General features: G+C 41.1%; 1 protein-coding gene across 1 annotated transcript in view; it reads left to right on the forward strand.

The window, feature by feature from the left end:
* The window catches only part of FZD6 (frizzled class receptor 6), a 29,946-nt gene extending 28,081 nt beyond the window's left edge, over nucleotides 1-1,865 (forward strand). Inside the window, 2 exon segments of the mRNA XM_009638378.1 lie at nucleotides 777-1,208; nucleotides 1,709-1,865. Of these exon segments, the coding sequence (XP_009636673.1) occupies nucleotides 777-1,208; nucleotides 1,709-1,865 (589 nt within the window).
* Nucleotides 1,866-12,727: the final 10,862 nt, after the last annotated feature.

Genomic DNA, 12,727 nt, shown 5'->3' on the forward strand with positions numbered 1-12,727 from the left:
TGTTCCTTATTTTTTTCTGAAACACAGTAATTCAGTTTTATTACTTAATTTTAGTAAATTTATATCCGTGGATTTAAACAGATTATAAATGTCATCTCCATTTCTTGTAGTTGTCATTCTTTCCATTCCTTTTTCTATTTGATTATTTCATTTTAGATTATCTGTGTTGCTCATAAATCATACTGTATTTTTAGATCTTTTTATTTCTTTGGATTTCCCAAGGCAGCTGTCCTTAAGCTCCTTTTTTTTTACATTTACATTCCTTGGTGGTGAGCTTATAGCTTCCTTTCCCTCTCCCCTCTTTTTCCATTTCCTGTATATTTTTTCTTGTGTTTCAGATGTCAACTGCTTTCAGCTATGAGAACTTTAAAAAAACGAAGTCAATTTTATAATGCTTACCTTTTTTTCACTTGAATGAGGTTTACTTTACGTAAAGTTAATTTGGTAATACAGCTGCTTATGAGCTAATCCTGCTTTCCTCTCTTAGATGGTTAATCTACTGAAGTCATTGGACCTACTTGCAGAAGTAAGAAATGTAGAAATCTGCTTTATTTAATTGTTCCGCAGACATAATTACTTTGGAGCCATTATGATCAGATTTTTTTTTTCTCCTCTTTTCACATATAATTGTTTTCCTCGCGCTCATTAACATCCAGCTCAGATTGCATCATTGGTTGCTGTTCTTTCACTTTTTTGTGTATGAAGCTATATTACATTATTACATTCTATCTGAAGTTATCCTCTTAATTCAGTTACATATTTGTATTTTCTTTCAGTCCAATCAGTGAGAGTCGAAGAGTGCTGCAAGAATCATGCGAATTTTTCTTGAAGCACAATTCCAAAGTTAAACATAAAAAGAAGCACTACAAATCAACTTCGCACAGATTGAAAGTCATTTCGAAGTCAATGGGGACCAGTACAGGTGGCACAACAAATCATGGAACTTCTGCAGTGGCAATCACTAATCATGATTACTTAAGCCAAGAAACTGTTGCAGAAATTAAAACCTCTCCAGAGACATCTGAGAAAGAGATAGAAGCAGACGGAACATCAGCTCGAAGAGTCGAGGAAGGTGAAAACAGTGGAGATCAAATGTTATCTACTAGTTCTAAACTGACCATGGATCAGGTGGAAAAAAGAAACAAGGCAGATAGCACATGTGATATGAGTAGCTTGGCTGAGAGCATGAAGAGAGTAGGTGAAGGAAGGTAAGGCTCCTTAACTCAATCTTTTGTTTGCTTATGTGTAGTACCACAAATTTTTTTTAGGTTTTCTGTTCTCTCTGGAGAACCTGCGTACTCTCAGTATGCAATTAACCCTCAGTAGCTGCCAGGAGTACTGTGATTCTTACAAACTATTTTGTATAGCCATGTATCTTTAGCATATGGGCTATTTTATATTTTTGTTAGGATCCTTCTTTCCCTTTTAAGCACAGAGTGCTGGAGCTTAGCTCTTTAGGATATTTTTATACTGTTGAACAGTGACTCTCAAGAAATCCGCGGCTACAATGCAATCTTTTTGAGAGGTGACAAGTCTGAAAAAGATCAATGGTGACCCTAAGCTTGGAAAAATAGACAGAACTGTATTGCATTCTCTTGAAAAGAATGTAGCTCAAGATATAATTTTGTTGTTAAAAATGCATTTTTTGCAGTGTAATGCACTGTGCTTATAATTGACTCCCTGTGTTTTATTTTTTCATTACTTACAGAATAACACCTAAAAATGATTTTATCGAATCTTCTCCATTACAAAGCAGCTGTTCCCAAATACCTGGTGTCTCACAGTCAGCTGCCGTATCGCTACTTGTCTACTCTGCTTCAGACACCAGAAGAGAGTTGGATTCAGGAAACAGTTCAAACCCTTGAAAGATTGAAATTTTGTATGAACATTTTCAATGTATAAAACTGATATGGATTCTGTGTTACACTGGAAATAACAACTGATATACTGTGCCTTATTGAAAAACACGCATATCTTGCTTTGCACTTAAAAAAAAAAATGTAAGTTTTGTTGGGGGGACAGCTAGCAATAATGTACTACGTTTAATCCTATCCAGGAATAATGGAAATTGAAGTTCATGGACGTGGCTGGATCGACTAGCAGTAATTTAAGAAAAAGATGAGAGAAACAAATATTATTCCCAACATAAGGAACACTTTGTAATGAATTGCATTAAAATGATGCTTAGAAAGCACTGTTACTTTTCAAGCTATAAAAGTTACATCTGCATCTTTGATAGTTTTCAAAACTTGTTAAATTTTTGTTGTTCTTTTTATTGTGTCTTAAACGGGAGTATCACTTAAGGGATACAGAAATTTATAAGTACTCTAAATTATGTGTCATGATGTATCAATTACAGCACTGTTTTATGGTAGTTTGTACACTGAATATGAAAGGGAATCTGGAATGATAGTGATTTATTTTGTACATAAAAATGAATTGTGTAAATAACTGGCTGCATAAGGTCAATGTTTAGAACTACTGTTTTGTATGTATTGTATAAACTTGGTGAAGTTAAGGTGCTTCCATAAGCTGTTACTGAACTCAACCGTCCTGTGGTGATCAGGCAATGTTACTTCATTCCGAGTAAAGCAGAGCATACCTTTATATATAACGTGCACCATACACTGTGCGTTTGGGGCAAGACTGGTCAGGCATCTGTGCATCCCGTTACAGGGGCAGGGCGTTAGATGCAGCACTGCTTCAGAAAATGCTTCCTGGAGCCCCTCCTGGTGTGCATCGTGCCAAAGACAGCGCTTCAGATCCCTGGCGGCGTGGGGGCAGAATCTGAAGTATACGCTTTGGGGTTGTAGTTTTTTTACTGAGCTGCAGTGAAAGCGTATGTTTCACGTTGTTTCTATGCAAGTAACTTAATTATTATTTTTTTTTAATTCTGGAGAGGAATATCTTGCAGAAAAGAAACTGCTGAGTTACTAATACACAGGCTTGTTGAACAATATATTTACTGAAAACAAGATACTTTTTCTACAAAGCTTAATTTTCTATATACTACAGCGATATATTTTCTTTAAAGAAAAAAGGTCTTCATACATGTAGCGTTTCTTATGATAGGGTGGTTCTCAAGAGCAAGTACTACTGATGTGGGTAAGAATTTTATCAGTTGGCTCTTAAGAAATTCTGGCTCCAATGAAGTCAATGTGGTTTTTTACTTGAGGTAATTTGGAGCCAGGATTTTGCTGTTTTCTAAACCTCAATGTCAATGCATTTTGTAAGACCATTCAGCATCTTGCATTCAATTACTAATAAGAATATTTCTCAATATTTTGATACTATGCAGAGAAATTACTGTGTTCCAATTGGGGCAGTATTCACGGTGAGGCTTTGAACAGTCAAGCAAAATCGCATGGTACAAAGGTCATGTAAATGCTGAATCAACAGGAACTACAGTTCTAATAAACCAAAGTTATTTGTTTTATCCACCATGCGTTAAAAATTGAATGTATTTACCTTTTATTACGGCATCGGCATTTTAGCATTTGTAATTTATTGCCTTAAATAGGAGATACTATTTGTTTTATAATTTCTCCATTTAAAATACACAGAATTCTTGCTGCTGAGAAGGACAGCGAGAAAGATCTGAAAAGTCTCCTGTGAAAATGCACACTAAGTACCCTTTATTCTTGTAGTTATGTTTGTAAACGGGTAACTTTATACATGTGTTCAGTAGTTCTCTTATTCCTGTCTTTGTTAGTAATAAAATACACTGTTGTATAGTAAGAGCTTCCGAGTTGGTATCCCTTATTAACTATATGCAGCATGTTTGTTGCTGTTTTACTGTAGTGTTTTTGCACCCAAGACACTTGCATGTATTTTTTTTCTTAAAGCTGTGTGAGGTAATTAAGTATTGCAATGTTTTTATCATAGAATTGTTTAGGTTGGAAAAGACCTTTAAATCATCAAGTCCGATTATCCGTCCTGTGTAAGTGAGAAACTGAGTCTGAACAATGCTGGGAATTGTTCACATGAACATGGAGAATCATGAAAGGGCAAGAAACTGAGCTAGTTCTTTCACCCTAACATCTTTAGAGCATGCTTTCTTTCATGACCTCTAGTTAAAGACCTCCTTTAGATGACATAGAATATGTATTTCCACACTGTGCTCTTGCTCGACCTTCTTAAAATACTGATACACATTTTTAATTTATTTAGTAGTATTCCCTTTTTTTTAGGTAGTTCAGTAAAAGCTATGCTTTTGTGGTAACTGCTCTAAAAAAGATGAATACAAAGTAATTTTGAAGTTACAGCAATACCACAGGCTTAAAAATAGATAAATTTTTCAGAGGACTGTGAAATGTTAACTAAGCAGTAGGCGTAACGTTCATTGGAAGTGAACTGCACCAGTGGTAGAATGAGGCTGTGGCACTTGGGCGTTCCGGTGCTGCTGTACCAGCAATAACATCCAGACAGTGAATTCCCAGGGTGACCTTTATAGCTAAAGAGGTGGTGATCCCTGGATGCTTTAGCCTTGAAATACCCAAGTGGTAACTGGAAAGTTAAACAGCTATTTGAATGCCCACAAAAATGACGGGGGGAAAGGAACTGAAAGAAAAGAGGTGCAGAGGTGAGGGAGGGTATGGAAGACTGCTGTACAGTGATGGACTGTAAACAACCTCATAGACAGTTTCTCCAAGGAAAGCTGTTTGGGTTATTTGCTTCCATCTGTTATCTGGCCAAAGTTAAAACAGCAAACAGGCAATTCTTATTAAAAGAGCTTTTCTTAAACTGTAAGAACAACTTCTTACTGGAGCATCTCCATCAACTTAAGCCATTTAATGGAGACTGGCTATCTTCTGAAGGATGCACTGCAAATCCAACAGTTGAAAAGATTGGTATAGCCATTTCAATATGGTTTTCTGCCTTTATGGAAAGCTGGAGTAAAAGATGCTGACAACTTCTCCAAACCTTAAGATGTGTGTGCCAAATGGTCTTTTGCTCCTCTCTTTCTTAATGGATCTCTGTCACAAATCACTTCAAAGTACGCATTACACTGAGTTTTGAGATTGCATAGGAATCTTTTTGCATAGAAATTGCGCAGAAGTCTTTTGAAGGATGAGATAAATTTAACATACAAAATCATGTTTGATTTGTGATATAAAAAGCACCTGAGATTACCAGTACAGTAGTTGTATGGTACATCTTGTGTGTGCTCTATTTTACTGCCCTATTTTGCTATTTTTTTAAGTGAAAATTGGGGTAAAGTTTACCTAGAGTATGAAATAAAGCTATGCACGTATTTGGAAAAAATAGGCCAAATTTGCAAAACTAACCCAGGATATGGAAAAAAAAATGGTATTGTGTTTCCATTTGTAATATTTGAAAGGTGCTATTAGCAGATAGTAAGAAAAATACCTGTAGTATTTAAGATACCTTTAAATCCTTTTTGCTTTTCTGAACTTCAGAAAAACTTCAGGTACAGAGTACTAACAAGCTGAAGCATACTTTTTTCTTTGCTGATTGTTCAGCTGATTTACAGAGAACAGCCGGTCCTTTTTTCTTTACAGGATGCAGAATATACTTCGTTTAAAGACAGTCAAATGTGGTTAAATTTCAGAAGCAAAACAAAAATATTTAAATATGAAAAGCTGAACTTTAATAGAAGTAAGTATTCTACAAAGCACTGAAAAATGCAGTAGCGGAATGGGATGAGGAATCGCATTTCCCTTTGAAGTTTGACCACCCAGGCTCAATGTGCAATTTCAGATTGCTGCACATCAGAGGAGAAATGCTCCATCCCTCCCTTGACCCTGGCCGCTTGTTGAATCGGTCTTTGAAGGTACCTGACCGCTCGCGGTCCGGCCGCGTTCACTGGTGAAGATCTCTGCCAGTATTAACCACTGGTATTCACAGTCATTTAGATGGCTGGCACCAAAGGTATTTTAGAGTCTCATGAGAATAAATGTTATTTCCTATGCATTACCCTGGTTTTGCACTTACTCTTTCACTCTTTATTTTTGCCCCTTATCATACTTACCTATTTTTTTAATGGACTAGAGTTTAGCTGTAATTAAAGAAGTTGGGCAACCCGTACCACACCTTCATGAGCTGTCTGCTTTGCATCTCTAGAAGCAGAGCTCAGAGTATCTTTCTGATGTACATCTATGAAATCCGCTTCTGCATATTAACCGGATTTTACTTCCTATTAAAAAGCACTTCAGATGCAAAGTATAATTAAAAGATTAAAAACATGCCAGGACATTTATATTTCAGCTCTTCAATAATGCTTATTCGCTGTATTTCAACTTTGTTCATGGAAACTAAATCTAAAACAAAAAGGTTGCTTTTCTTTGAGGTCTTACTAGTTAAAGTCAGTCATGACAAACTTAAGAGACCTTTAAGCCTACCTGCATTAAATGGCTGACAGCTGGTTTCTCAGCACAAACAGGAGCTGGAAGAAAGCGGTCTCTGTGGGAGGGAAGGGCTACATGGGCTCTGGGTACTGGGCATAGGTGAACTGGAGGGACGCTGATCTCCAGCCCTGAGAACATACTCTCAGGTACAGGTACGAGAGAACATCAGGTGGTTTAAGTGGAGAGGAATGCACTGGTGGTTTAGGACTTACTCTTGACGTACAAGGTGAAGAGAAACAGCAAGAAGAAATTTTACTTCCATTAAGTAGGTTTGTAAGTTACAGAGATGGTGGTGGGATCCTTAGGCACAGCCACCAAAGGTATCTTAAAAGGGAAAAGTATGTTCTGTGTTTGTTGTGTATGAAGGATGAGCAAAGGATCTGTATTTTTGTGAAGATAATGTGTGTTCCAGTTTATCTTCCTGGTGCTCTGCTTGACCACCTAAAACTCGATAACAAGAAATGATGTGGGGACAAAAATTAGTCACTGCCAGATAAGGTCCTAGAGAAAATTGTTAGTTAGTTAGTTGATCACCTAAGCTAGCTGGGAAGCTGCATTCTCCCCAGACTCAGCTCTAGTACTATCATACCTGCTACCCGAGAGCGCATGCAAGTCTTGAATGACCCGGCTGAAGACAGAGGATTTGAGGATGCTGAAGCAGCTGAAGAGGTTTCTTGGCACTGGGTTTCAGTCCCTAATGTTGCCCACTGGTTACAGTCCTCACTTGGACTTGCTCTCCTTCCAGATTCCTACAGGTAAGACTGCGATCCAGACTTGGAACTAAAGAACAAGTGGGTGCACTACAGGGATTAACAATCCAGACACATGTCATTCCGTGAAACACGAAGAGGTGTCACTGACGGGGGTGTGACGTGCCACTGAGCGGGTGAGATGCAAATGTATTGGACTCACCATGGAAATCAATCAGAGCTATTTTTCTTAAAATGTCAGTTTAGTAGGCAAGATTATCCTGAGAATGGACACTGTGAGAGAAGCTGATAGCTGGGATGAGGTTCCCTATGGAGAGAAATGGAAAGTCACTGAGCCAGTAGGAAAAACCAAGAAAGCACACCCAATAAAAACAAGGGAGGACTTTGCCTTTTAAATTAATATAACCTCAACAGCATTAGGTATTTTTAGGGCACACATACTGAAATTTCTGTGCTTGGCAATGGGAAGTTGTGAACTCATAAATGATGTTTTTAATCAACCAAGATGTGCTGTAATTACAGCAAAGTTACAAGGACAGAAGTAAGGAAACCACACTAGCAACAAAAGTCTAGTCACACTAGAAGTAAAGTATAGTTAGATGAGCACCTGCTGTAAAAATTATAACTCAAAGAAGGACTGGAAAAGACATTTTTATTCACAGGAACCTGGTAGGTGTTTTGCTGTTCTGGCCAAGCACAATTTATTCTCCACTTGAGCGGGGATTCAGTGTCGTCCTCGAGCCTTTCCAGCACCATTGCAGTAGTCAGCTGTTGATGCAAGTCAAAAAAGATGTCTATTTTAGCACATACAATAATTTTAATGCAAGCGTTTATCCACTGAAGTATTCTCGAGGGTAGCTATGGGATGACCCCCCCTGAATGGCTCATGGTGAACCTCTCTGACTGTGCCTGACCCAGCGGCCCCTGTAAATCCATAGCCCTTTTGGTGACAGTGGGTCACCAGCAGACAGGAGAGGTAGGTGCTGCCCAGAAGCTCCACAGCCCTGCTTTCAGCAAGCCATGGGGCTTCTTCACTAAGGTGGGGCCACCTGGGGGGACAGTGTGGATGTGAGAAGCCGGCTCTGGGCTCCACCGCGTCATTCAACAGGCAGAGCTCCAGCAACCATGCGCATTCGGATCTGTCATTGCTGTTGTGGCTCTGCCCCTCTCTCTGTGGGAAGTTTTGTGCAACCATTGAGTGTCCTGGGCCAGTTCTTTTGTTTCTGTGATCAAATCCTCCTGTATCCACAGGCTTCTGTGTATTTTGTGTGTGCCTGCTACGATGGCTCTAGACCTCTGGTTGCTGTAAGCCGCCCTGAAGCACGACACAGCCCTTCCTCAGCCTGCAGCCCACTCCTCATTTCTGCCTTGCTTATCCCGAGGAACTCCTTTTCAAAGGGCTAGCCGGATACAAATAAAAATAAACATTTCAAAGTTCAAGTCCATTCCTTTAATTTTAGGATTATCACTATTTCGAGGGACTGTCTTCCAAAACTGGGAACACAGACCTGTGGCAGTGCACTTGATGAATGCTGTAGAAAACCCAAGACTGTTCCCTTCATTGAAGTAGCTTTCCTGTCTGAATGCAGCATTGTATTTCACATCACTATTCACTAGTGCGGGATTCAAGGAAAGTTATCTCTTCAGTTATGCATAAGGCCTTTCTATTCATTGTGAATTCAGTGAGACAGCCAAGTAATTTTTTCTGCCATTGACTCACAACCACTCTGATGAGCAAATGTTTCTCCTGAGCCTCAGCTCTCTCCTTGCACGCGCTGATTCACTGGAGGCCCCTCTGTACATTTATTCTACTCTCCATAATCACTGTCTTCTTCAAGAATTTAACTTAAAACTGGGCTGAATTATTTTTCCCATTCTACCACGTGCACAAGTCCTTGAGCAACCTGATCTAACTGGACCTGCTTCGACCAGATGCGCTCCAGACGCCCCTTCCAGCCCAAACCTTTCCATGGCTGCAGCCAGGATCACGCCGGCTGCGCTTAGGAGTCTTGCAGAGCTACAGACCAGACTCCTTCAGTCAGACATTTTCAGCCCGCAATTAATGAAAACAGGTCTCAGTACGAGCTTTTCATCACAAAGTTTACACGAGGGAAATGTCTGGATATCCTGAGTCATCCTTTATCAGTGAAGCAGACAGTTCTTCCAAATAGTTTTGTTAAAGTTTATCTAACTCTGTCTGACAATTTGTGAGTGGTGTTTAGTGTAAGAGATTCAATGCTTCCATTCTTGTTGTAAAAGTCACGACTACAGGGAAATGCTAAACTATAAATCAACTGATGACTTGAACAGAAAAAAAAAAGGTCTGCCTAGAAGCCCCAGCAGGCTATGAAAGGAGCCGTTTCCACAAGATGAACTCCTTGGTATCTGACCTCTGTCCTGGTCTTGACTTGTTGGTAAGAATGGTAAAGATTTATCTTGATAGAAAACTTAATTAATCCAAGTAACAAAAAGTTTTAATCCTCTAAGTGTTTGCTATTGTGCAGAAATACAGTGTTTCCTATAGTAACATTAAGAACTGCCATGTGCTTGTTCAGGTGGAAAGGATTAACACTTAACTGCAGGATTTTTCTCTCACACTCAGAAAATGCCGTCCTCCTGGCATCTTCTTGCCGTCCACAGGCATCTTCTTCCTCAGACAAACCTCTGAAGGGTTAGCATATGCTTTCCCGACAGTCACACCCCCTCTCGTCTTTGACAAACTCTGTTATCATGCTCTAGCCTCTGGGTGTCATTCCGACCATCAATTTTTTTCTTCACGGCTTGCATCGTGAACTGTTAGCGTGGCTTGACTGGCACCTGGAGGTACGGAGACTCAGAAAGTAGCCTGTTGATATAGCTTATGCTTCTAAGCTTTTCTCAAAGGTGGAAAGGGGACATCAGTGGGTGTTGTAATCCACTAAAAATCTGCCCCAAAGTAGGTTTTAAGATTCAAAGGTTAGTATGTGTCCCTGCAAAGCAATACTCTGGCTGCAATGCCACGCTTACCATGTTTACGTAGAAGCTGCTGGAAGATTTGTTAAATAGCTGTATCTGTGCTAGTGAATCAATAAATAGAGGGAGAGTTGTTTTGCATTATTTCAAAATATTAAGCATGCTATATAAATATTTAAATTAAAAGCTGTTGGAAGGGATCAAGGCCACAATCCCACTGATTTTTATGCAGTTCCAAAGATCTTTTTTATGGAAGAAAATGAAATCTATGTCTTAAGCCTGTAATAAATTTCCCTGAGAGCTCTTACTTTGGTTTTTCTTCTACAGCAGCACAGACGGCTCTTTGTTTCCTCCATCAGACAGGCAGGCTGCAAAGAGCCATTCGAGAAATTCAACAGTCTTCTCAGATCTCAGCCTCTTACGCCGACTTACAACTCACCCTAAAATACCAGCAATAAAGTGAACGAGAGCTAAACGATGATCTCCACGACTGAAAGCACCAAGGGTAGATCAGCAAAGATCCTGAGCGTTGCGATGCCGAGCACTGCAGTGCTAACCCTGAGTGCTCTGCTGCTTACCCTGGGGTACGCACGCAGTCCCTGAAGCGATGCATAGATCGGACTGCCCATCAAAGCCAAAAAAGCCCCAGACATCACCAGGACAGGGAAATGGATAGAGCAATAAGAGTTAAAAGCAGATGAAAGGTCTGGGTCCTAGCACCTACCTTACTGGGCCTCTTCTGGCTCAGGATCCTCAGCCTTGAGCCCTCTGTAATACTTAGACACCTAAGCCTCATTTTCCTGGTTATGAAAAGCCACGAGTAATATCATTCCCACCTGAGAAGAATCAATTTCTGAATGGTTAAAGCTTCTTCTTGCTGTGTAAGGAGACTCTTCCACCAGATCTGGGGCTGTTCTACCAGATTTGGACTACAGACCTGGCCGTTCATTCCCAGGCTCTGCATCAACCAGGCAATGGGCTCCCATGGTAAATGCAGTTGTTTTCTACTGCAGTTGTTTCACTTTGTGAAGACCAAGGAATGAACAGCAATTATTTACCGGTTGAATTCAAACCAGTGCTCTAATAACCAGTATTCATAAAGCATAAGCCCAGCAGATGGCAAGGCTTGCTCGGACTGAAGCAGGCTAGGGAGGATGCTGATAGTTGTTTTCCAGATGGTAATACACGTTGTGAGTCAAATGAGCGCTAGGAACGGCATAGGGCACTTACCAGAGCTCAAAGCAGATAGAATCATAGAATTGAATCATAGAATCGTTTAGGTTGGAAAAGACCTTTTAGATCATCAAGTCCAACCGTTAACCTCATGTCCTAGTGATGTCCCACCGCTATTTGCTAAGACCTTTTACAGCGGCTCCTCAGTTTGCTTCCCCTGGCAAAGGCAGCCGTTTGGGATTGAAAAGTTTCTAGCCCAGACCCAAGTGCTAACGGCGAGCAAACCCGGGTGGGGAAATGCATATGGATGTATGTGCAAATCTTGTTATCTAAAATACTGAGTAATCGTATTAGGAAGCTGCACAGTGCTGCTGCGCCGTGTGCTTCAGCTATTGCGCCTCGCCTGAAGAAATTAATTCTGTAATACGGAAGTCTGGCAGTCTGTGAAGGGATGTGCCTTAGGAATAGCCCGTACTGACACTGGGCATCCCCAGCCACTTGGTAGGTACGCTTGTGTCCACATCCATGTTACGGAGAAGCCAAACGTTACCATTGCCACAGCACCGCCAGCAGCCTGGAGCAGAGGCAGGAGGGTTTGCTGGCAGCAGCGCACAATCAAGCCTCCGCATGCGCGTGTTCGTGTATGCTCACTGAGGCTGTCAGGGAAGCAATTGTTATAATTAAGGATCTATATCGTTCCATAAATTTTCCCAATGGCTTTAGGGAATCATAATTTACTAGCCCTTCTGTGAAGCCGGCTGGGTGCATGGCTGCACTTCTCCCCAGGGCAGGGGCCCACACCTCAGCAAGGCGGCTGCCGTCAGTCCCAGCTCTCGGGACAGTGTGTCACGGGGGCGATGTGACAGTATGTGACGGGGTCGGTGTGACAGCGTGTGACGGGGTCAGTGTGACAGCGTGTGACGGGGTCGGTGTGACAGCATGTGACCTGTGGCAAATCGTGCTTTGCTGCTGTTGTTCGGCCAGTAGGGATGTGGGAAGGGGACAAATGCAGAGGTGGCTTAAAGCGCAGGGGCAGCTGCCGTCAGAGCAACATGAAGAGGTTTAGTGTAAACAAAAACCTGGTTCTGCGTGGTCTGGTGTGAATGGCTCAACGCCTTGTAACATGCAGTCCTACAGGAGAAACGCGTGGTTTGGTTAAACACTTTAGAAAAAAAATGTATTGGAGCTTACCTCCCCCTTCTGGAAACTCCTCTATCTCTACAAATCCCAAGACTGCAGAGTGCTTACGGCCATACAGCATTCTTTATTTTATAGTGCTTTCGTTCCTAGTGTGATGAAAAGTAAAATATTCTTTTAAACGAAAGCAAAATGAGACGGCTTATGCTGGGTTGCCGCGGACTTTTCGCGTGTTACTGTCGACAGTGAAGTTGCGGTGATAAATTGACAGTGTTCAGTCGGGCAATACCAAGTTCTTCGATGAAAGCCCAAACTCCGCTGCTGTTCAGCGGGGTTTCGTGTCCCTACCTTGCACGCCTGCTACAGGGAAACCGGCGACCTGCCCCC

This window comes from Egretta garzetta, unplaced genomic scaffold (genome assembly GCF_000687185.1).
Source record: "Egretta garzetta isolate BGI_Z169 unplaced genomic scaffold, ASM68718v1 scaffold154, whole genome shotgun sequence".
NCBI lineage: Eukaryota > Metazoa > Chordata > Aves > Pelecaniformes > Ardeidae > Egretta > Egretta garzetta.